Source organism: Neovison vison, chromosome 5, assembly GCF_020171115.1.
Source record: "Neovison vison isolate M4711 chromosome 5, ASM_NN_V1, whole genome shotgun sequence".
Lineage (NCBI taxonomy): Eukaryota > Metazoa > Chordata > Mammalia > Carnivora > Mustelidae > Neogale > Neogale vison.
Window position 1 is genome coordinate 21,201,465 of NC_058095.1, and position 24,133 is coordinate 21,225,597.

At 50.8% G+C, this 24,133-nt stretch overlaps 3 protein-coding genes and 1 long non-coding RNA gene across 10 annotated transcripts; 3 read left to right on the plus strand and 1 right to left on the minus strand.

The window, feature by feature from the left end:
• Positions 1–1,520: 1,520 nt before the first annotated feature.
• On the minus strand, positions 1,521–24,133 carry LOC122906271. The gene is made up of 4 exons (XR_006384526.1): positions 23,791–24,133; positions 16,481–16,604; positions 9,171–9,294; positions 1,521–1,974 (listed from the first exon to the last, which is right to left on the minus strand). It is a non-coding gene; the product is annotated as an uncharacterized LOC122906271 (long non-coding RNA).
• Positions 4,532–5,182, plus strand: LOC122906252 (keratin-associated protein 4-2-like). 3 transcript variants are annotated; one of them, XM_044247992.1, is made up of 2 exons: positions 4,532–4,791; positions 4,927–5,182. In XM_044247992.1, the coding sequence occupies exons 1-2, from the start codon at positions 4,532–4,534 to the stop codon at positions 5,180–5,182; spliced, it is 516 nt and encodes a 171-aa protein (XP_044103927.1). The 3 variants fall into 3 exon arrangements, with proteins under 3 accessions (XP_044103927.1, XP_044103926.1, XP_044103925.1); XM_044247991.1 differs by having other exon boundaries at positions 4,532–4,656; positions 4,708–5,182; XM_044247990.1 differs by having other exon boundaries at positions 4,532–5,182.
• LOC122906253 (keratin-associated protein 4-2-like) lies at positions 11,852–12,502 on the plus strand. 3 transcript variants are annotated; one of them, XM_044247995.1, is made up of 2 exons: positions 11,852–12,111; positions 12,247–12,502. In XM_044247995.1, the coding sequence occupies exons 1-2, from the start codon at positions 11,852–11,854 to the stop codon at positions 12,500–12,502; spliced, it is 516 nt and encodes a 171-aa protein (XP_044103930.1). The 3 variants fall into 3 exon arrangements, with proteins under 3 accessions (XP_044103930.1, XP_044103929.1, XP_044103928.1); XM_044247994.1 differs by having other exon boundaries at positions 11,852–11,976; positions 12,028–12,502; XM_044247993.1 differs by having other exon boundaries at positions 11,852–12,502.
• LOC122906254 (keratin-associated protein 4-2-like) lies at positions 19,152–19,802 on the plus strand. Of its 3 annotated transcripts, none has more exons than XM_044247999.1 (2): positions 19,152–19,411; positions 19,547–19,802. In XM_044247999.1, exons 1-2 carry the CDS (start codon positions 19,152–19,154, stop codon positions 19,800–19,802), a joined length of 516 nt encoding a protein of 171 aa, XP_044103934.1. The 3 variants fall into 3 exon arrangements, with proteins under 3 accessions (XP_044103934.1, XP_044103933.1, XP_044103931.1); XM_044247998.1 differs by having other exon boundaries at positions 19,152–19,276; positions 19,328–19,802; XM_044247996.1 differs by having other exon boundaries at positions 19,152–19,802.

The window sequence follows — 24,133 nt, forward strand, 5'->3', positions numbered from 1 at the left end:
ATCAGCCCAATGCTAAACATCTTCCTAATGGCTCCCAGAGCTCTCTTCTGTGCTTGATGATTTCCCAACACTAGAAACCCAGAGGGATAAGGTGCCAGCCGGAGTTTTCGTACCAATCACATCTGACCGTGTTCCCCTCAAGCTAGCTTTCCTCCTTTGGAGACACGACCCCTAGATGCACACAGCCTACAATTAGAGGAGAAGGAGGCACAAATTCCCCCAAATGGATCACCGGGATGAAGATGATGTGGGAACTTCTCCTTGCCCTCTAACCTCTAGATCCATGTATTCATACAGGGCCATGAAAGGTTCTGGATATCCTGCAGTCCAGTTCAACACAGATCCCATGTCCAACAGCCTGCCAACATATGAGTATTCCAGATTCCCAGGGGTCAACGGCTACAGATTCTTGGGCAAGGACTAAGGAAATTCTATGATAGACACTTCCTGGGGTCCTCCACCCAAAAAGACTGGTCTCTCCATTGATGGGTTAATAGGTCTGAGAACAGCCTGAGGTCTTCAAACTGTGTCAGGGATCATGACCTTCCATTGGGATCAAGGACCTCGGCCTTTGTTCTTTTATTCTTAAGCTCTTTATAAGACACACACACACACACACACACACACACACACACGCCTCTGTGTGTGTGTGTGTGTGTGTTGTATGTGTGTGCACACACACAAAGGTGCACCATATTTGGTTACCTATATCCTTGTTTGACTGTTCCAGGGGGAGAAAGAGAGACAGAGACAGAGATGGAGAGAGACCAAGCCCAGTCAGGATGAGGGGCTGATGGAGAAGCAGACTCTCAACTGAGCAGGGAGCCCGAGGCAGGACTCCATCCCAACCCTCCAGGACCATGACCTGAGCCAAAGGCAGAAGCCGACTGAGCTCCCCAGGAGCCACGTCCACCTCCCCAGCCCCCGGCTGCCTATATCCTATTATGACGGACACCATGCCCTATGATCCATATCGTTAGGCCCCTGAGGGTTTCACATCATTCTGACCCTTGGCATTCCACTCTGGTGGGCCATCACATAATAATACACACATTACTTTCTCGAGTTCAATGCTGCAATCTGGACTCGGCCATTCAGAGATATTATCCTCCCATTATTCCAAGGGAGCATATTCCTGGTCCCAGCAATCCCAACACAACCTCTCACTTCAGAGAATAGGCAGTGCTACCTCAGTGACCTGCTGACACCGATACTTGATGACTCCTGGAGTGCCCCCAGACCTCTCCTAGGGAATCGAGGCCATTTGGACTTTCTGGCTTTAGGACTACATCAGTTTTAACACTTCTCATTCTCTACACGGTTCTTTTTTTTTTTTTAATTTACTTCTTTATTTATTTGTTTGTTAGACAGAGAGTGAGAGAGAGACAGAGACAGAGTCAGAGAGATAGAGAGAGATCACAAGTAGGCAGAGAACCAGGCAGAGAGAGAGGGAAGTAGGCTCCCTGTGGAGCAGAGAGCCCAATGCAGGGCTCGATCCCAGGACCCCGAGATTGTGACCTGAGCCCAAGACAGAGGCTTAACTCGCTGAGCCTCCCAGGCACCCCTTCTCTGCACTTTTTAAATCCTCCTTTCTCACCTGTGTGTGGAGTCGTCCTAGATGAATTTGTTCTGGATATCCCTTCTTACACAGTATTACTGCAAAATTTAGCAGTTTCAAGTGACACTCATTTATGATCTCCGTTTCTGAGGATCCGATATCTCGGTAGGGACGGCCCACCTAGACCCTTCATTTCACAGGGTTTCCCAGGGCTGCACACAAGGTGCTGCCTGGCACTGGGGTCTCAGGTGAGGGCCCCACTGGGGAAGAAGATACTTCTCACTTCACTTACATGCTCACTGGCGGGATTCAGTTCCTTGACGGCCGCTACAGTGGGGACCTTGCTTCCTTGCCGAATGGTGAATGGAGACCGTGCTCAGTTCTCTGCTGCAACGATCTCTCCCACATTTTACCAGCTTCATCAAGGCCAGAGAGAGAGAGAGAGTGAGACAGAGAGAAAGAAAGGGTTGGCTTTGAGATGAAAGTCACAGTCCTTGGTAACTCAGCCCCTTGATGGTGCCATCTGCCATGGTTTAGAAACACGTTACTTGACGGGAGGGAAATACAGGAGACCGTGAACACCGAGCGGTGGATAGCCTCTTGAAGGCCTTCTTGGAGTCTGCCTACCAGACCTCTTCCATAATACTGAGTGAAAAAATCAAATCAGAATTCTCTTTTTAAAAATCAGAAACATACGAAAATCAAACTATGCTGTTTAGGTGTGCATACCTACCTAATTAAACCATAAGGAAAACGAATGAAAACGTTACTTGAAGAATCAGCACGGTAATCATCTGTAGCATGGAAAAAACGACTCTGGTCAACAAAAGACATATCAAGAGCTTTCTTGGTGGCAACAAAGTTCTATTTCGTGACTCAAGCTTCGGCTATACAAGTATTTGCTCCATAACTGTTTTGTATCTTATGCTCATATAGGTCACATGTTTTTCAGTCCTATGCATTTTCCATCAGATGAAAGAATTGTTTAAAAATTTAGGGTGAACTGAAACCCATACTCTATTCAAGATTTAAAATGAAAGCTTACCTTTAGGATTGGATGGCCGCCCTACCATGAAATTTAAAGCTATGACTTCAAAGGAGTCTTGGAACGTCACTAGGACGGCGCTGACTGAGCTAGTGATACATGTGCATCAACATCAGTGATTCTTACAGGCAGAAGCCAAGTCAATGGTGCCCAACCAAAGACAAATTCTGTAGACTCTATGAATAGTATGTACACACACTCACACACACACACACACACACACACACACACACACACACAAGCATGTACACTAGACCTAGATGTAGTGTCTGTTTGATGTTCCAGATCAAAAGATATCCCATGGTAAAAGAAAACCTACTGAAACAGCAATCACCTCGGTGACTGAGAGGACGTTACTAAAGGGCAGGTGGGGCCCGTCCCGTATAATGGAAATGTTCTATCCCAACAGGTGCGGAGATTACACGGATGGGCTTCTGTGTATCAAAATTCACCACTGTGGTTGACTACACAAAGGACTTTTTAACTTCACTCTGTGTCAAGTCCACCAAAAACAGAAAATCAATCATAAAAGGCAAACAAGAAAGAGTGACGACATTATTTCTTTATGAATAAATCTCTGTCTTTAACAAATTGTCATCTTGGCCACTTTGCCTTAAACTTCGTTAAATGACACTACTATGGGCTCTGCTGGATCTTTGCATGGCATGTTGCAGTTGTGTGTGTGTGTGGTGGTGGGTGCCTCCTATAATCGAAAAGCAGTGGTGAGGAACCTGACAGAGGCACTTGCTCAAAGCACGAATGAACAGAATAGAGGAGTACGACTCTAAGGATGGTCCCTGGGACTTCAACATCAACATCATCTGGGTACTTGTCAGAAATGCCAAACCTCAGGCTCCCCATGCAAGCAGAACCTGGAGGATGTGTCCCGACATATTTAACAGGCCCTTCGGATGACTGTCCCATCCCAACGTTGGACTATCGCTACGTAGAGCAGGCGAAACAGTAACTGAACAAAGTTACCTTGGCTAACATCCATTCCGAAGTCCAGTGGACACCCCCCACACCCCTCCCCACCCCACACACACAAAATGTGCTGTACCTTTCCCAGGTCTGGGGATAAATTCTGAGGGGAGGCACATTCGTATTTTGCTACATTTCCTTTCCGTTCTGTTGAAGAGTATTTTTAAATACAAACGACGTAAGAAGGAAGATGAGGCGAAGTCTTTCAGAATCTAAAGACCATCCAGAGAAAGGCAACACAAAGATATGTGAGCGCAAACTTAACGCTTCCGGAACTACGAATCAGGGCAGTGGCGGGAACCATTCAGATAGTGGCCTGCCACGGCTTTAGGGTAGACAACGTGACCCAAAGACAGAAACACCCCCCAGAAAACCCATTCCCGTGGCAGAGGTCAACAAGACAGCTGTCCCCTTCCTCATTGCTCAACAGTGACCCATACTACAGGGCCTTTTCCTCCTGTCTCGTGCCCCTTGCCACATGCCACCCTATGCACATGGAATTTCCTCCCCACTGACCATTGGAAGAAATGCACGACCAGAGATAGGTTGGCCCTGATCCCATCCTGCTAGGGGATACACGAAGGGAGAGGAAGAATGTAATTGCAAATGCCACCTATCAGGTAACAGCCCTCTGCAGAGGAAGAAGAGAAGACAGTGTGGTCCAGAAGATGCCAGTGGTGTGAGTCAGGAGGAAAAGCAGACCTGACAGAATTGATCCCATCTAGAAAAGAAAATTTGTGTCCCACGGGCTCAAACCATTACATAGGCAAACACTGCTGTGCCTCTGATAATTACTTAAATAATGGGTAAACAACAACAAGGAAGACGTGCTGACAAATCACCCGGTTTGGGCAGTATATAGAGGCCACGGCACGAGGACAGACACTTCCACACTCAAGACCTTCGCTTTCCTGGAAACCCACCCAGAACCTCCAGCCTCTGACACCATGGTCAACTCCTGTTGTGGCTCCGTCTGCTCTGACCAGGGCTGTGGCGAGGAGTCCTGCTGCCGCCCCAGCTGCTGCCAGACCACCTGCTGCAGGACCACCTGCTGCCGCCCCAGCTGCTGTGTGTCCAGCTGCTGCCAGCCCTCCTGCTGTGGCTCCAGCTGCTGCAGGCCCAGCTGCTGCACCTCTAGCTGCTGCCGCCCCACCTGCTGCCAGACCACCTGCTGCAGGACCACCTGCTGCCGTCCCAGCTGCTGTGTGTCCAGCTGCTGCCGCCCCTCCTGCTGTGGCTCCAGCTGCTGTGGCTCCAGCTGCTGCAGGCCCAGCTGCTGCATCTCTAGCTGCTGCCGCCCCTCCTGCTGTGGTTCCAGCTGCTGTGGCTCCAGCTGCTGCAGGCCCAGCTGCTGCACCTCTAGCTGCTGCCGCCCCACCTGCTGCCAGACTACCTGCTGCAGGACCACCTGCTGCCGCCCCAGCTGCTGTGTGTCCAGCTGCTGCCGCCCCTCCTGCTGCGGTTCCAGCTGCTGCAGGCCCAGCTGCTGTGGCTCCAGCTGCTGCCGCCCCACCTGCTGCCAGACCACCTGCTGCAGGACCACCTGCTGCCGCCCCAGCTGCTGTGTGTCCAGCTGCTGCCGCCCCAGCTGTTGCTAGACCACCTGCTGCTCCCCAACCTGCTCTAGTGGCTTCTGCTGCTGAGGATCCTGGCCGGCACCCCGCTTTCTTTCATCAACCAGTCTTCCTCGGGTAGTCCCACTGAGCGCGGAATCGTGACAGGCCAACTGTCAAACCTCAGTTCCGGCCGCCCTTTCAACCTACGTGGCCTCCAAATGTACTCCCCCACCAACAACACCCTCCTCCCCACCTCCTTCTTACTAGCTCCCTCCCAAGGGAATACGGACCTTGCATTTTCTCTGAAATCTCTCAGCCAGCGTGTCATCCCAAGCACACTCTTCTTTCCTGCCAGGTCTCCTCATACGGAGATGCTCCTATACCTCAAATAAACCTGAACATCTCCAGGCATACAGATCGAAGGGCCTTGTGTCTCATTATTTTTCCCTCGTGAACGGTTATCCTTAGCAGGTCGGATGTATTTCTGGTGCTCCCTGCAGAAAGGGGAGTCCACTGCATAACTTCAGGATTTCCACCTCAATCCCCTCAGCACCTTCCATGCTGACATCGACACTGGTGGTTGATAGCAAGCACCCGCTGCTCTTGCTGAGCCCTTTGTCTAGATGAGGGAGGAAATTCTTGGCAGGCCACAGCTAGGGAGAGGAAGTCTCGAGGAGAAGTCCTCAACCAGCGGGCAGCACTTGGTGGATGAAGTGCTCCAGCCCTTTAGCCCCTATCCCCTCGAGTGGGGGGTGTGAGACCGGGGGCCTCAGCCAGGACTGCACCTCAGCTACCTACAGGGCTTACCTGCTCTGGAAATCACTCTGGATTGGCTTCCATCCCTTCCCTGCATCGCTTCTCACGTTCCCTACGGCACTTCTTGAGATCACCTCCCAAACAAACTACTTGCTCTCAGACCTCTGTTGTTGGAGTCTGCTCCGGACATCACCCTAACTCCAGCCTTCCGGAGCTCAGGATCAGGGCCTTCAAAACATCTCCATACAACAGGCTCGGTAACCGTGGTGGCAGGCCACCCCGAGCATGAATCTCCACTGAAGCACTTATCATTTCACTCTATAGCTGTTTCTTCCTACAGTACTTGCACACTTGGTCTTAGACTATTAGTCTCCCATTCCTAAAGCATCATTCTCCGCCCCTGAGGGACAGGACACTCTCCCATGAGAAACTTAGACCACCAGGTTAGGAGCTGTCTCCCTAGAGGAGGCCTGTTTGAGGGGAACTGTCCCCATCTGTGATGCTTACACCGCACTCAAAAAACCAGAGACTAAAACACGATGTGCAAGGGAGAGCCCTCAGGAGAAATGCGTAAGAAACAGAGGGAGAGGGCACCTGGGTGGCTCCGTTGGCTGAGCAACTGCCTTCGGCTCAGATGATGGTCCCAGAGTCCCGGGATCGAGTTCCGCATTGGGCTCCCAGCTCCATGGGAAGTCTGCCTCTCCCTCTGAACTTCTCGCCTCTCATGCTCTCTCTCTCTCACTGTTTCCCTCTCAAAAGAGTAAATAAAATCATTAAAAAGAAGAAGAAGAAGAAGAAGAAGAAGACATGGAGGGAGACATAGTAGGGGTCTAAAAGGAACGAATGCAAAATGTGGTTTCCGTCCAATTCCACCCCCACGTTCCGACCCCACAGATGAGGGGTATGGACTGGGGAAGGGGACTGCTCCTCTTAGAGGCAAGGGGGTTGAGCCTATGTACTCACTTATCACTAGCCGTGGACAACCCCTGGTGCATAGAAAGAAGGGAGGGGCCAGACGTCCAGCTGTGGTCCACCCCCGGGCTGACACAATTCCCTGCAGAGCAGTGTGCGCAAACAGTGTGAGCCATGCGTAGCCCATACTCTGCACTCGCGTGTGGATCAGGGCATTTAAGGCCAAAGACGCCCAAATGAATATCCATATCTACCCCTGCCTCTGCTCAGGTCTATGGATTGCTCTCATTAACCCCGCTCCATGGGGTCTGCCACCACTTCTAGAAAAACTTACAAGACAGGGAGTTAGAGGGTGGCTCCTCTGCTCCTTTAGCTGACTTGCCTGGCGGCTCAGACCTCCAGCCCCATCCCTGAGAGTGCTGAGCCCATGATTCCTATGTCCCCTTCAGGATACACTACTTGCTCATCGGCGGTTGATCCTGGGAATAGGAATACCAAGAATGCTCCTGTAGATCAGCCCAATGCTAAACATCTTCCTAATGGCTCCCAGAGCTCTCTTCTGTGCTTGATGATTTCCCAACACTAGAAACCCAGAGGGATAAGGTGCCAGCCGGAGTTTTCGTACCAATCACATCTGACCGTGTTCCCCTCAAGCTAGCTTTCCTCCTTTGGAGACACGACCCCTAGATGCACACAGCCTACAATTAGAGGAGAAGGAGGCACAAATTCCCCCAAATGGATCACCGGGATGAAGATGATGTGGGAACTTCTCCTTGCCCTCTAACCTCTAGATCCATGTATTCATACAGGGCCATGAAAGGTTCTGGATATCCTGCAGTCCAGTTCAACACAGATCCCATGTCCAACAGCCTGCCAACATATGAGTATTCCAGATTCCCAGGGGTCAACGGCTACAGATTCTTGGGCAAGGACTAAGGAAATTCTATGATAGACACTTCCTGGGGTCCTCCACCCAAAAAGACTGGTCTCTCCATTGATGGGTTAATAGGTCTGAGAACAGCCTGAGGTCTTCAAACTGTGTCAGGGATCATGACCTTCCATTGGGATCAAGGACCTCGGCCTTTGTTCTTTTATTCTTAAGCTCTTTATAAGACACACACACACACACACACACACACACACACACGCCTCTGTGTGTGTGTGTGTGTGTGTTGTATGTGTGTGCACACACACAAAGGTGCACCATATTTGGTTACCTATATCCTTGTTTGACTGTTCCAGGGGGAGAAAGAGAGACAGAGACAGAGATGGAGAGAGACCAAGCCCAGTCAGGATGAGGGGCTGATGGAGAAGCAGACTCTCAACTGAGCAGGGAGCCCGAGGCAGGACTCCATCCCAACCCTCCAGGACCATGACCTGAGCCAAAGGCAGAAGCCGACTGAGCTCCCCAGGAGCCACGTCCACCTCCCCAGCCCCCGGCTGCCTATATCCTATTATGACGGACACCATGCCCTATGATCCATATCGTTAGGCCCCTGAGGGTTTCACATCATTCTGACCCTTGGCATTCCACTCTGGTGGGCCATCACATAATAATACACACATTACTTTCTCGAGTTCAATGCTGCAATCTGGACTCGGCCATTCAGAGATATTATCCTCCCATTATTCCAAGGGAGCATATTCCTGGTCCCAGCAATCCCAACACAACCTCTCACTTCAGAGAATAGGCAGTGCTACCTCAGTGACCTGCTGACACCGATACTTGATGACTCCTGGAGTGCCCCCAGACCTCTCCTAGGGAATCGAGGCCATTTGGACTTTCTGGCTTTAGGACTACATCAGTTTTAACACTTCTCATTCTCTACACGGTTCTTTTTTTTTTTTTAATTTACTTCTTTATTTATTTGTTTGTTAGACAGAGAGTGAGAGAGAGACAGAGACAGAGTCAGAGAGATAGAGAGAGATCACAAGTAGGCAGAGAACCAGGCAGAGAGAGAGGGAAGTAGGCTCCCTGTGGAGCAGAGAGCCCAATGCAGGGCTCGATCCCAGGACCCCGAGATTGTGACCTGAGCCCAAGACAGAGGCTTAACTCGCTGAGCCTCCCAGGCACCCCTTCTCTGCACTTTTTAAATCCTCCTTTCTCACCTGTGTGTGGAGTCGTCCTAGATGAATTTGTTCTGGATATCCCTTCTTACACAGTATTACTGCAAAATTTAGCAGTTTCAAGTGACACTCATTTATGATCTCCGTTTCTGAGGATCCGATATCTCGGTAGGGACGGCCCACCTAGACCCTTCATTTCACAGGGTTTCCCAGGGCTGCACACAAGGTGCTGCCTGGCACTGGGGTCTCAGGTGAGGGCCCCACTGGGGAAGAAGATACTTCTCACTTCACTTACATGCTCACTGGCGGGATTCAGTTCCTTGACGGCCGCTACAGTGGGGACCTTGCTTCCTTGCCGAATGGTGAATGGAGACCGTGCTCAGTTCTCTGCTGCAACGATCTCTCCCACATTTTACCAGCTTCATCAAGGCCAGAGAGAGAGAGAGAGTGAGACAGAGAGAAAGAAAGGGTTGGCTTTGAGATGAAAGTCACAGTCCTTGGTAACTCAGCCCCTTGATGGTGCCATCTGCCATGGTTTAGAAACACGTTACTTGACGGGAGGGAAATACAGGAGACCGTGAACACCGAGCGGTGGATAGCCTCTTGAAGGCCTTCTTGGAGTCTGCCTACCAGACCTCTTCCATAATACTGAGTGAAAAAATCAAATCAGAATTCTCTTTTTAAAAATCAGAAACATACGAAAATCAAACTATGCTGTTTAGGTGTGCATACCTACCTAATTAAACCATAAGGAAAACGAATGAAAACGTTACTTGAAGAATCAGCACGGTAATCATCTGTAGCATGGAAAAAACGACTCTGGTCAACAAAAGACATATCAAGAGCTTTCTTGGTGGCAACAAAGTTCTATTTCGTGACTCAAGCTTCGGCTATACAAGTATTTGCTCCATAACTGTTTTGTATCTTATGCTCATATAGGTCACATGTTTTTCAGTCCTATGCATTTTCCATCAGATGAAAGAATTGTTTAAAAATTTAGGGTGAACTGAAACCCATACTCTATTCAAGATTTAAAATGAAAGCTTACCTTTAGGATTGGATGGCCGCCCTACCATGAAATTTAAAGCTATGACTTCAAAGGAGTCTTGGAACGTCACTAGGACGGCGCTGACTGAGCTAGTGATACATGTGCATCAACATCAGTGATTCTTACAGGCAGAAGCCAAGTCAATGGTGCCCAACCAAAGACAAATTCTGTAGACTCTATGAATAGTATGTACACACACTCACACACACACACACACACACACACACACACACACACACAAGCATGTACACTAGACCTAGATGTAGTGTCTGTTTGATGTTCCAGATCAAAAGATATCCCATGGTAAAAGAAAACCTACTGAAACAGCAATCACCTCGGTGACTGAGAGGACGTTACTAAAGGGCAGGTGGGGCCCGTCCCGTATAATGGAAATGTTCTATCCCAACAGGTGCGGAGATTACACGGATGGGCTTCTGTGTATCAAAATTCACCACTGTGGTTGACTACACAAAGGACTTTTTAACTTCACTCTGTGTCAAGTCCACCAAAAACAGAAAATCAATCATAAAAGGCAAACAAGAAAGAGTGACGACATTATTTCTTTATGAATAAATCTCTGTCTTTAACAAATTGTCATCTTGGCCACTTTGCCTTAAACTTCGTTAAATGACACTACTATGGGCTCTGCTGGATCTTTGCATGGCATGTTGCAGTTGTGTGTGTGTGTGGTGGTGGGTGCCTCCTATAATCGAAAAGCAGTGGTGAGGAACCTGACAGAGGCACTTGCTCAAAGCACGAATGAACAGAATAGAGGAGTACGACTCTAAGGATGGTCCCTGGGACTTCAACATCAACATCATCTGGGTACTTGTCAGAAATGCCAAACCTCAGGCTCCCCATGCAAGCAGAACCTGGAGGATGTGTCCCGACATATTTAACAGGCCCTTCGGATGACTGTCCCATCCCAACGTTGGACTATCGCTACGTAGAGCAGGCGAAACAGTAACTGAACAAAGTTACCTTGGCTAACATCCATTCCGAAGTCCAGTGGACACCCCCCACACCCCTCCCCACCCCACACACACAAAATGTGCTGTACCTTTCCCAGGTCTGGGGATAAATTCTGAGGGGAGGCACATTCGTATTTTGCTACATTTCCTTTCCGTTCTGTTGAAGAGTATTTTTAAATACAAACGACGTAAGAAGGAAGATGAGGCGAAGTCTTTCAGAATCTAAAGACCATCCAGAGAAAGGCAACACAAAGATATGTGAGCGCAAACTTAACGCTTCCGGAACTACGAATCAGGGCAGTGGCGGGAACCATTCAGATAGTGGCCTGCCACGGCTTTAGGGTAGACAACGTGACCCAAAGACAGAAACACCCCCCAGAAAACCCATTCCCGTGGCAGAGGTCAACAAGACAGCTGTCCCCTTCCTCATTGCTCAACAGTGACCCATACTACAGGGCCTTTTCCTCCTGTCTCGTGCCCCTTGCCACATGCCACCCTATGCACATGGAATTTCCTCCCCACTGACCATTGGAAGAAATGCACGACCAGAGATAGGTTGGCCCTGATCCCATCCTGCTAGGGGATACACGAAGGGAGAGGAAGAATGTAATTGCAAATGCCACCTATCAGGTAACAGCCCTCTGCAGAGGAAGAAGAGAAGACAGTGTGGTCCAGAAGATGCCAGTGGTGTGAGTCAGGAGGAAAAGCAGACCTGACAGAATTGATCCCATCTAGAAAAGAAAATTTGTGTCCCACGGGCTCAAACCATTACATAGGCAAACACTGCTGTGCCTCTGATAATTACTTAAATAATGGGTAAACAACAACAAGGAAGACGTGCTGACAAATCACCCGGTTTGGGCAGTATATAGAGGCCACGGCACGAGGACAGACACTTCCACACTCAAGACCTTCGCTTTCCTGGAAACCCACCCAGAACCTCCAGCCTCTGACACCATGGTCAACTCCTGTTGTGGCTCCGTCTGCTCTGACCAGGGCTGTGGCGAGGAGTCCTGCTGCCGCCCCAGCTGCTGCCAGACCACCTGCTGCAGGACCACCTGCTGCCGCCCCAGCTGCTGTGTGTCCAGCTGCTGCCAGCCCTCCTGCTGTGGCTCCAGCTGCTGCAGGCCCAGCTGCTGCACCTCTAGCTGCTGCCGCCCCACCTGCTGCCAGACCACCTGCTGCAGGACCACCTGCTGCCGTCCCAGCTGCTGTGTGTCCAGCTGCTGCCGCCCCTCCTGCTGTGGCTCCAGCTGCTGTGGCTCCAGCTGCTGCAGGCCCAGCTGCTGCATCTCTAGCTGCTGCCGCCCCTCCTGCTGTGGTTCCAGCTGCTGTGGCTCCAGCTGCTGCAGGCCCAGCTGCTGCACCTCTAGCTGCTGCCGCCCCACCTGCTGCCAGACTACCTGCTGCAGGACCACCTGCTGCCGCCCCAGCTGCTGTGTGTCCAGCTGCTGCCGCCCCTCCTGCTGCGGTTCCAGCTGCTGCAGGCCCAGCTGCTGTGGCTCCAGCTGCTGCCGCCCCACCTGCTGCCAGACCACCTGCTGCAGGACCACCTGCTGCCGCCCCAGCTGCTGTGTGTCCAGCTGCTGCCGCCCCAGCTGTTGCTAGACCACCTGCTGCTCCCCAACCTGCTCTAGTGGCTTCTGCTGCTGAGGATCCTGGCCGGCACCCCGCTTTCTTTCATCAACCAGTCTTCCTCGGGTAGTCCCACTGAGCGCGGAATCGTGACAGGCCAACTGTCAAACCTCAGTTCCGGCCGCCCTTTCAACCTACGTGGCCTCCAAATGTACTCCCCCACCAACAACACCCTCCTCCCCACCTCCTTCTTACTAGCTCCCTCCCAAGGGAATACGGACCTTGCATTTTCTCTGAAATCTCTCAGCCAGCGTGTCATCCCAAGCACACTCTTCTTTCCTGCCAGGTCTCCTCATACGGAGATGCTCCTATACCTCAAATAAACCTGAACATCTCCAGGCATACAGATCGAAGGGCCTTGTGTCTCATTATTTTTCCCTCGTGAACGGTTATCCTTAGCAGGTCGGATGTATTTCTGGTGCTCCCTGCAGAAAGGGGAGTCCACTGCATAACTTCAGGATTTCCACCTCAATCCCCTCAGCACCTTCCATGCTGACATCGACACTGGTGGTTGATAGCAAGCACCCGCTGCTCTTGCTGAGCCCTTTGTCTAGATGAGGGAGGAAATTCTTGGCAGGCCACAGCTAGGGAGAGGAAGTCTCGAGGAGAAGTCCTCAACCAGCGGGCAGCACTTGGTGGATGAAGTGCTCCAGCCCTTTAGCCCCTATCCCCTCGAGTGGGGGGTGTGAGACCGGGGGCCTCAGCCAGGACTGCACCTCAGCTACCTACAGGGCTTACCTGCTCTGGAAATCACTCTGGATTGGCTTCCATCCCTTCCCTGCATCGCTTCTCACGTTCCCTACGGCACTTCTTGAGATCACCTCCCAAACAAACTACTTGCTCTCAGACCTCTGTTGTTGGAGTCTGCTCCGGACATCACCCTAACTCCAGCCTTCCGGAGCTCAGGATCAGGGCCTTCAAAACATCTCCATACAACAGGCTCGGTAACCGTGGTGGCAGGCCACCCCGAGCATGAATCTCCACTGAAGCACTTATCATTTCACTCTATAGCTGTTTCTTCCTACAGTACTTGCACACTTGGTCTTAGACTATTAGTCTCCCATTCCTAAAGCATCATTCTCCGCCCCTGAGGGACAGGACACTCTCCCATGAGAAACTTAGACCACCAGGTTAGGAGCTGTCTCCCTAGAGGAGGCCTGTTTGAGGGGAACTGTCCCCATCTGTGATGCTTACACCGCACTCAAAAAACCAGAGACTAAAACACGATGTGCAAGGGAGAGCCCTCAGGAGAAATGCGTAAGAAACAGAGGGAGAGGGCACCTGGGTGGCTCCGTTGGCTGAGCAACTGCCTTCGGCTCAGATGATGGTCCCAGAGTCCCGGGATCGAGTTCCGCATCGGGCTCCCAGCTCCATGGGAAGTCTGCCTCTCCCTCTGAACTTCTCGCCTCTCATGCTCTCTCTCTCTCACTGTTTCCCTCTCAAAAGAGTAAATAAAATCATTAAAAAGAAGAAGAAGAAGAAGAAGAAGACATGGAGGGAGACATAGTAGGGGTCTAAAAGGAACGAATGCAAAATGTGGTTTCCGTCCAATTCCACCCCCACGTTCCGACCCCACAGATGAGGGGTATGGACTGGGGAAGGGGACTGCTCCTCTTAGAGGCAAGGGGGTTGAGCCTATGTACTCACTTATCACTAGCCGTGGACAACCCCTGGTGCATAGAAAGAAGGGAGGGGCCAGACGTCCAGCTGTGGTCCACCCCCGGGCTGACACAATTCCCTGCAGAGCAGTGTGCGCAAACAGCGTGAGCCATGCGTAGCCCATACTCTGCACTCGCGTGTGGATCAGGGCATTTAAGGCCAAAGACGCCCAAATGAATATCCATATCTACCCCTGCCTCTGCTCAGGTCTATGGATTGCTCTCATTAACCCCACTCCATGGGGTCTGCCACCACTTCTAGAAAAACTTACAAGACAGGGAGTTAGAGGGTGGCTCCTCTGCTCCTTTAGCTGACTTGCCTGGCGGCACAGACCTCCAGACCCATCCCTGAGAGTGCTGAGCCCATGATTCCTATGTCCCCTTCAGGATACACTACTTGCTCATCGGCGGTTGATCCTGGGAATAGGAATACCAAGAATGCTCCTGTAGATCAGCCCAATGCTAAACATCTTCCTAATGGCTCCCAGAGCTCTCTTCTGTGCTTGATGATTTCCCAACACTAGAAACCCAGAGGGATAAGGTGCCAGCCGGAGTTTTCGTACCAATCACATCTGACCGTGTTCCCCTCAAGCTAGCTTTCCTCCTTTGGAGACACGACCCCTAGATGCACACAGCCTACAATTAGAGGAGAAGGAGGCACAAATTCCCCCAAATGGATCACCGGGATGAAGATGATGTGGGAACTTCTCCTTGCCCTCTAACCTCTAGATCCATGTATTCATACAGGGCCATGAAAGGTTCTGGATATCCTGCAGTCCAGTTCAACACAGATCCCATGTCCAACAGCCTGCCAACATATGAGTATTCCAGATTCCCAGGGGTCAACGGCTACAGATTCTTGGGCAAGGACTAAGGAAATTCTATGATAGACACTTCCTGGGGTCCTCCACCCAAAAAGACTGGTCTCTCCATTGATGGGTTAATAGGTCTGAGAACAGCCTGAGGTCTTCAAACTGTGTCAGGGATCATGACCTTCCATTGGGATCAAGGACCTCGGCCTTTGTTCTTTTATTCTTAAGCTCTTTATAAGACACACACACACACACACACACACACACGCCTCTGTGTGTGTGTGTGTGTGTTGTATGTGTGTGCACACACACAAAGGTGCACCATATTTGGTTACCTATATCCTTGTTTGACTGTTCCAGGGGGAGAAAGAGAGACAGAGACAGAGATGGAGAGAGACCAAGCCCAGTCAGGATGAGGGGCTGATGGAGAAGCAGACTCTCAACTGAGCAGGGAGCCCGAGGCAGGACTCCATCCCAACCCTCCAGGACCATGACCTGAGCCAAAGGCAGAAGCCGACTGAGCTCCCCAGGAGCCACGTCCACCTCCCCAGCCCCCGGCTGCCTATATCCTATTATGACGGACACCATGCCCTATGATCCATATCGTTAGGCCCCTGAGGGTTTCACATCATTCTGACCCTTGGCATTCCACTCTGGTGGGCCATCACATAATAATACACACATTACTTTCTCGAGTTCAATGCTGCAATCTGGACTCGGCCATTCAGAGATATTATCCTCCCATTATTCCAAGGGAGCATATTCCTGGTCCCAGCAATCCCAACACAACCTCTCACTTCAGAGAATAGGCAGTGCTACCTCAGTGACCTGCTGACACCGATACTTGATGACTCCTGGAGTGCCCCCAGACCTCTCCTAGGGAATCGAGGCCATTTGGACTTTCTGGCTTTAGGACTACATCAGTTTTAACACTTCTCATTCTCTACACGGTTCTTTTTTTTTTTTTTAATTTACTTCTTTATTTATTTGTTTGTTAGACAGAGAGTGAGAGAGAGACAGAGACAGAGTCAGAGAGATAGAGAGAGATCACAAGTAGGCAGAGAACCAGGTAGAGAGAGAGGGAAGTAGGCTCCCTGTGGAGCAGAGAGCCCAATGCAGGGCTCGATCCCAGGACCCCGAGATTGTGACCTGAGCCCAAGACAGAGGCTTAACTCGCTGAGCCTCCCAGGCACCCCTTCTCTGCACTTTTTAAATCCTCCTTTCTCACCTGTGTGTGGAGTCGTCCTAGATGAATTTGTTCTGGATATCCCTTCTTACACAGTATTACTGCAAAATTTAGCAGTTTCAAGTGACACTCATTTATGATCTCCGTTTCTGAGGATCCGATATCTCGGTAGGGACGGCCCACCTAGACCCTTCATTTCACAGGGTTTCCCAGGGCTGCACACAAGGTGCTGCCTGGCACTGGGGTCTCAGGTGAGGGCCCCACTGGGGAAGAAGATACTTCTCACTTCACTTACATGCTCACTGGCGGGATTCAGTTCCTTGACGGCCGCTACAGTGGGGACCTTGCTTCCTTGCCGAATGGTGAATGGAGACCGTGCTCAGTTCTCTGCTGCAACGATCTCTCCCACATTTTACCAGCTTCATCAAGGCCAGAGAGAGAGAGAGAGTGAGACAGAGAGAAAGAAAGGGTTGGCTTTGAGATGAAAGTCACAGTCCTTGGTAACTCAGCCCCTTGATGGTGCCATCTGCCATGGTTTAGAAACACGTTACTTGACGGGAGGGAAATACAGGAGACCGTGAACACCGAGCGGTGGATAGCCTCTTGAAGGCCTTCTTGGAGTCTGCCTACCAGACCTCTTCCATAATACTGAGTGAAAAAATCAAATCAGAATTCTCTTTTTAAAAATCAGAAACATACGAAAATCAAACTATGCTGTTTAGGTGTGCATACCTACCTAATTAAACCATAAGGAAAACGAATGAAAACGTTACTTGAAGAATCAGCACGGTAATCATCTGTAGCATGGAAAAAACGACTCTGGTCAACAAAAGACATATCAAGAGCTTTCTTGGTGGCAACAAAGTTCTATTTCGTGACTCAAGCTTCGGCTATACAAGTATTTGCTCCATAACTGTTTTGTATCTTATGCTCATATAGGTCACATGTTTTTCAGTCCTATGCATTTTCCATCAGATGAAAGAATTGTTTAAAAATTTAGGGTGAACTGAAACCCATACTCTATTCAAGATTTAAAATGAAAGCTTACCTTTAGGATTGGATGGCCGCCCTACCATGAAATTTAAAGCTATGACTTCAAAGGAGTCTTGGAACGTCACTAGGACGGCGCTGACTGAGCTAGTGATACATGTGCATCAACATCAGTGATTCTTACAGGCAGAAGCCAAGTCAATGGTGCCCAACCAAAGACAAATTCTGTAGACTCTATGAATAGTATGTACACACACTCACACACACACACACACACACACACACACAAGCATGTACACTAGACCTAGATGTAGTGTCTGTTTGATGTTCCAGATCAAAAGATATCCCATGGTAAAAGAAAACCTACTGAAACAGCAATCACCTCGGTGACTGAGAGGACGTTACTAAAGGGCAGGTGGGGCCCGTCCCGTATAATGGAAATGTTCTATCCCAACAGGTGCGGAGATTACACGGATGGGCTTCTGTGTATCAAAATTCACCACTGTGGTTGACTACACAAAGGACTTTTTAACTTCACTCTGTGTCAAGTCCACCAAAAACAGAAAATCAATCATAAAAGGCAAACAAGAAAGAGTGACGACATTATTTCTTTATGAATAAATCTCTGTCTTTAACAAATTGTCATCTTGGCCACTTTGCCTTAAACTTCGTTAAATGACACTACTATGGGCTCTGCTGGATCTTTGCATGGCATGTTGCAGTTGTGTGTGTGTGTGGTGGTGGGTGCCTCCTATAATCGAAAAGCAGTGGTGAGGAACCTGACAGAGGCACTTGCTCAAAGCACGAATGAACAGAATAGAGGAGTACGACTCTAAGGATGGTCCCTGGGACTTCAACATCAACATCATCTGGGTACTTGTCAGAAATGCCAAACCTCAGGCTCCCCATGCAAGCAGAACCTGGAGGATGTGTCCCGACATATTTAACAGGCCCTTCGGATGACTGTCCCATCCCAACGTTGGACTATCGCTACGTAGAGCAGGCGAAACAGTAACTGAACAAAGTTACCTTGGCTAACATCCATTCCGAAGTCCAGTGGACACCCCCCACACCCCTCCCCACCCCACACACACAAAATGTGCTGTACCTTTCCCAGGTCTGGGGATAAATTCTGAGGGGAGGCACATTCGTATTTTGCTACATTTCCTTTCCGTTCTGTTGAAGAGTATTTTTAAATACAAACGACGTAAGAAGGAAGATGAGGCGAAGTCTTTCAGAATCTAAAGACCATCCAGAGAAAGGCAACACAAAGATATGTGAGCGCAAACTTAACGCTTCCGGAACTACGAATCAGGGCAGTGGCGGGAACCATTCAGATAGTGGCCTGCCACGGCTTTAGGGTAGACAACGTGACCCAAAGACAGAAACACCCCCCAGAAAACCCATTCCCGTGGCAGAGGTCAACAAGACAGCTGTCCCCTTCCTCATTGCTCAACAGTGACCCATACTACAGGGCCTTTTCCTCCTGTCTCGTGCCCCTTACCACATGCCACCCTATGCACATGGAATTTCCTCCCCACTGACCATTGGAAGAAATGCACGACCAGAGATAGGTTGGCCCTGATCCCATCCTGCTAGGGGATACACGAAGGGAGAGGAAGAATGTAATTGCAAATGCCACCTATCAGGTAACAGCCCTCTGCAGAGGAAGAAGAGAAGACAGTGTGGTCCAGAAGATGCCAGTGGTGTGAGTCAGGAGGAAAAGCAGACCTGACAGAATTGATCCCATCTAGAAAAGAAAATTTGTGTCCCACGGGCTCAAACCATTACATAGGCAAACACTGCTGTGCCTCTGATAATTACTTAAATAATGGGTAAACAACAACAAGGAAGACGTGCTGACAAATCACCCGGTTTGGGCAGTATATAGAGGCCACGGCACGAGGACAGACACTTCCACACTCAAGACCTTCGCTTTCCTGGAAACCCACCCAGAACCTCCAGCCTCTGACACCATGGTCAACTCCTGTTGTGGCTCCGTCTGCTCTGACCAGGGCTGTGGCGAGGAGTCCTGCTGCCGCCCCAGCTGCTGCCAGACCACCTGCTGCAGGACCACCTGCTGCCGCCCCAGCTGCTGTGTGTCCAGCTGCTGCCAGCCCTCCTGCTGTGGCTCCAGCTGCTGCAGGCCCAGCTGCTGCACCTCTAGCTGCTGCCGCCCCACCTGCTGCCAGACCACCTGCTGCAGGACCACCTGCTGCCGTCCCAGCTGCTGTGTGTCCAGCTGCTGCCGCCCCTCCTGCTGTGGCTCCAGCTGCTGTGGCTCCAGCTGCTGCAGGCCCAGCTGCTGCATCTCTAGCTGCTGCCGCCCCTCCTGCTGTGGTTCCAGCTGCTGTGGCTCCAGCTGCTGCAGGCCCAGCTGCTGCACCTCTAGCTGCTGCCGCCCCACCTGCTGCCAGACTACCTGCTGCAGGACCACCTGCTGCCGCCCCAGCTGCTGTGTGTCCAGCTGCTGCCGCCCCTCCTGCTGCGGTTCCAGCTGCTGCAGGCCCAGCTGCTGTGGCTCCAGCTGCTGCCGCCCCACCTGCTGCCAGACCACCTGCTGCAGGACCACCTGCTGCCGCCCCAGCTGCTGTGTGTCCAGCTGCTGCCGCCCCAGCTGTTGCTAGACCACCTGCTGCTCCCCAACCTGCTCTAGTGGCTTCTGCTGCTGAGGATCCTGGCCGGCACCCCGCTTTCTTTCATCAACCAGTCTTCCTCGGGTAGTCCCACTGAGCGCGGAATCGTGACAGGCCAACTGTCAAACCTCAGTTCCGGCCGCCCTTTCAACCTACGTGGCCTCCAAATGTACTCCCCCACCAACAACACCCTCCTCCCCACCTCCTTCTTACTAGCTCCCTCCCAAGGGAATACGGACCTTGCATTTTCTCTGAAATCTCTCAGCCAGCGTGTCATCCCAAGCACACTCTTCTTTCCTGCCAGGTCTCCTCATACGGAGATGCTCCTATACCTCAAATAAACCTGAACATCTCCAGGCATACAGATCGAAGGGCCTTGTGTCTCATTATTTTTCCCTCGTGAACGGTTATCCTTAGCAGGTCGGATGTATTTCTGGTGCTCCCTGCAGAAAGGGGAGTCCACTGCATAACTTCAGGATTTCCACCTCAATCCCCTCAGCACCTTCCATGCTGACATCGACACTGGTGGTTGATAGCAAGCACCCGCTGCTCTTGCTGAGCCCTTTGTCTAGATGAGGGAGGAAATTCTTGGCAGGCCACAGCTAGGGAGAGGAAGTCTCGAGGAGAAGTCCTCAACCAGCGGGCAGCACTTGGTGGATGAAGTGCTCCAGCCCTTTAGCCCCTATCCCCTCGAGTGGGGGGTGTGAGACCGGGGGCCTCAGCCAGGACTGCACCTCAGCTACCTACAGGGCTTACCTGCTCTGGAAATCACTCTGGATTGGCTTCCATCCCTTCCCTGCATCGCTTCTCACGTTCCCTACGGCACTTCTTGAGATCACCTCCCAAACAAACTACTTGCTCTCAGACCTCTGTTGTTGGAGTCTGCTCCGGACATCACCCTAACTCCAGCCTTCCGGAGCTCAGGATCAGGGCCTTCAAAACATCTCCATACAACAGGCTCGGTAACCGTGGTGGCAGGCCACCCCGAGCATGAATCTCCACTGAAGCACTTATCATTTCACTCTATAGCTGTTTCTTCCTACAGTACTTGCACACTTGGTCTTAGACTATTAGTCTCCCATTCCTAAAGCATCATTCTCCGCCCCTGAGGGACAGGACACTCTCCCATGAGAAACTTAGACCACCAGGTTAGGAGCTGTCTCCCTAGAGGAGGCCTGTTTGAGGGGAACTGTCCCCATCTGTGATGCTTACACCGCACTCAAAAAACCAGAGACTAAAACACGATGTGCAAGGGAGAGCCCTCAGGAGAAATGCGTAAGAAACAGAGGGAGAGGGCACCTGGGTGGCTCCGTTGGCTGAGCAACTGCCTTCGGCTCAGATGATGGTCCCAGAGTCCCGGGATCGAGTTCCGCATTGGGCTCCCAGCTCCATGGGAAGTCTGCCTCTCCCTCTGAACTTCTCGCCTCTCATGCTCTCTCTCTCTCACTGTTTCCCTCTCAAAAGAGTAAATAAAATCATTAAAAAGAAGAAGAAGAAGAAGAAGAAGAAGACATGGAGGGAGACATAGTAGGGGTCTAAAAGGAACGAATGCAAAATGTGGTTTCCGTCCAATTCCACCCCCACGTTCCGACCCCACAGATGAGGGGTATGGACTGGGGAAGGGGACTGCTCCTCTTAGAGGCAAGGGGGTTGAGCCTATGTACTCACTTATCACTAGCCGTGGACAACCCCTGGTGCATAGAAAGAAGGGAGGGGCCAGACGTCCAGCTGTGGTCCACCCCCGGGCTGACACAATTCCCTGCAGAGCAGTGTGCGCAAACAGTGTGAGCCATGCGTAGCCCATACTCTGCACTCGCGTGTGGATCAGGGCATTTAAGGCCAAAGACGCCCAAATGAATATCCATATCTACCCCTGCCTCTGCTCAGGTCTATGGATTGCTCTCATTAACCCCGCTCCATGGGGTCTGCCACCACTTCTAGAAAAACTTACAAGACAGGGAGTTAGAGGGTGGCTCCTCTGCTCCTTTAGCTGACTTGCCTGGCGGCTCAGACCTCCAGCCCCATCCCTGAGAGTGCTGAGCCCATGATTCCTATGTCCCCTTCAGGATACACTACTTGCTCATCGGCGGTTGATCCTGGGAATAGGAATACCAAGAATGCTCCTGTAGATCAGCCCAATGCTAAACATCTTCCTAATGGCTCCCAGAGCTCTCTTCTGTGCTTGATGATTTCCCAACACTAGAAACCCAGAGGGATAAGGTGCCAGCCGGAGTTTTCGTACCAATCACATCTGACCGTGTTCCCCTCAAGCTAGCTTTCCTCCTTTGGAGACACGACCCCTAGATGCACACAGCCTACAATTAGAGGAGAAGGAGGCACAAATTCCCCCAAATGGATCACCGGGATGAAGATGATGTGGGAACTTCTCCTTGCCCTCTAACCTCTAGATCCATGTATTCATACAGGGCCATGAAAGGTTCTGGATATCCTGCAGTCCAGTTCAACACAGATCCCATGTCCAACAGCCTGCCAACATATGAGTATTCCAGATTCCCAGGGGTCAACGGCTACAGATTCTTGGGCAAGGACTAAGGAAATTCTATGATAGACACTTCCTGGGGTCCTCCACCCAAAAAGACTGGTCTCTCCGTTGATGGGTTAATAGGTCTGAGAACAGCCTGAGGTCTTCAAACTGTGTCAGGGATCATGACCTTCCATTGGGATCAAGGACCTCGGCCTTTGTTCTTTTATTCTTAAGCTCTTTATAAGACACACACACACACACACACACACACACACACACGCCTCTGTGTGTGTGTGTGTGTGTGTTGTATGTGTGTGCACACACACAAAGGTGCACCATATTTGGTTACCTATATCCTTGTTTGACTGTTCCAGGGGGAGAAAGAGAGACAGAGACAGAGATGGAGAGAGACCAAGCCCAGTCAGGATGAGGGGCTGATGGAGAAGCAGACTCTCAACTGAGCAGGGAGCCCGAGGCAGGACTCCATCCCAACCCTCCAGGACCATGACCTGAGCCAAAGGCAGAAGCCGACTGAGCTCCCCAGGAGCCACGTCCACCTCCCCAGCCCCCGGCTGCCTATATCCTATTATGACGGACACCATGCCCTATGATCCATATCGTTAGGCCCCTGAGGGTTTCACATCATTCTGACCCTTGGCATTCCACTCTGGTGGGCCATCACATAATAATACACACATTACTTTCTCAAGTTCAATGCTGCAATCTGGACTCGGCCATTCAGAGATATTATCCTCCCATTATTCCAAGGGAGCATATTCCTGGTCCCAGCAATCCCAACACAACCTCTCACTTCAGAGAATAGGCAGTGCTACCTCAGTGACCTGCTGACACCGATACTTGATGACTCCTGGAGTGCCCCCAGACCTCTCCTAGGGAATCGAGGCCATTTGGACTTTCTGGCTTTAGGACTACATCAGTTTTAACACTTCTCATTCTCTACACGGTTCTTTTTTTTTTTTTAATTTACTTCTTTATTTATTTGTTTGTTAGACAGAGAGTGAGAGAGAGACAGAGACAGAGTCAGAGAGATAGAGAGAGATCACAAGTAGGCAGAGAACCAGGCAGAGAGAGAGGGAAGTAGGCTCCCTGTGGAGCAGAGAGCCCAATGCAGGGCTCGATCCCAGGACCCCGAGATTGTGACCTGAGCCCAAGACAGAGGCTTAACTCGCTGAGCCTCCCAGGCACCCCTTCTCTGCACTTTTTAAATCCTCCTTTCTCACCTGTGTGTGGAGTCGTCCTAGATGAATTTGTTCTGGATATCCCTTCTTACACAGTATTACTGCAAAATTTAGCAGTTTCAAGTGACACTCATTTATGATCTCCGTTTCTGAGGATCCGATATCTCGGTAGGGACGGCCCACCTAGACCCTTCATTTCACAGGGTTTCCCAGGGCTGCACACAAGGTGCTGCCTGGCACTGGGGTCTCAGGTGAGGGCCCCACTGGGGAAGAAGATACTTCTCACTTCACTTACATGCTCACTGGCGGGATTCAGTTCCTTGACGGCCGCTACAGTGGGGACCTTGCTTCCTTGCCGAATGGTGAATGGAGACCGTGCTCAGTTCTCTGCTGCAACGATCTCTCCCACATTTTACCAGCTTCATCAAGGCCAGAGAGAGAGAGAGAGAGAGTGAGACAGAGAGAAAGAAAGGGTTGGCTTTGAGATGAAAGTCACAGTCCTTGGTAACTCAGCCCCTTGATGGTGCCATCTGCCATGGTTTAGAAACACGTTACTTGACGGGAGGGAAATACAGGAGACCGTGAACACCGAGCGGTGGATAGCCTCTTTTTTTTTTTTTTTTTTTTTACAATATTGG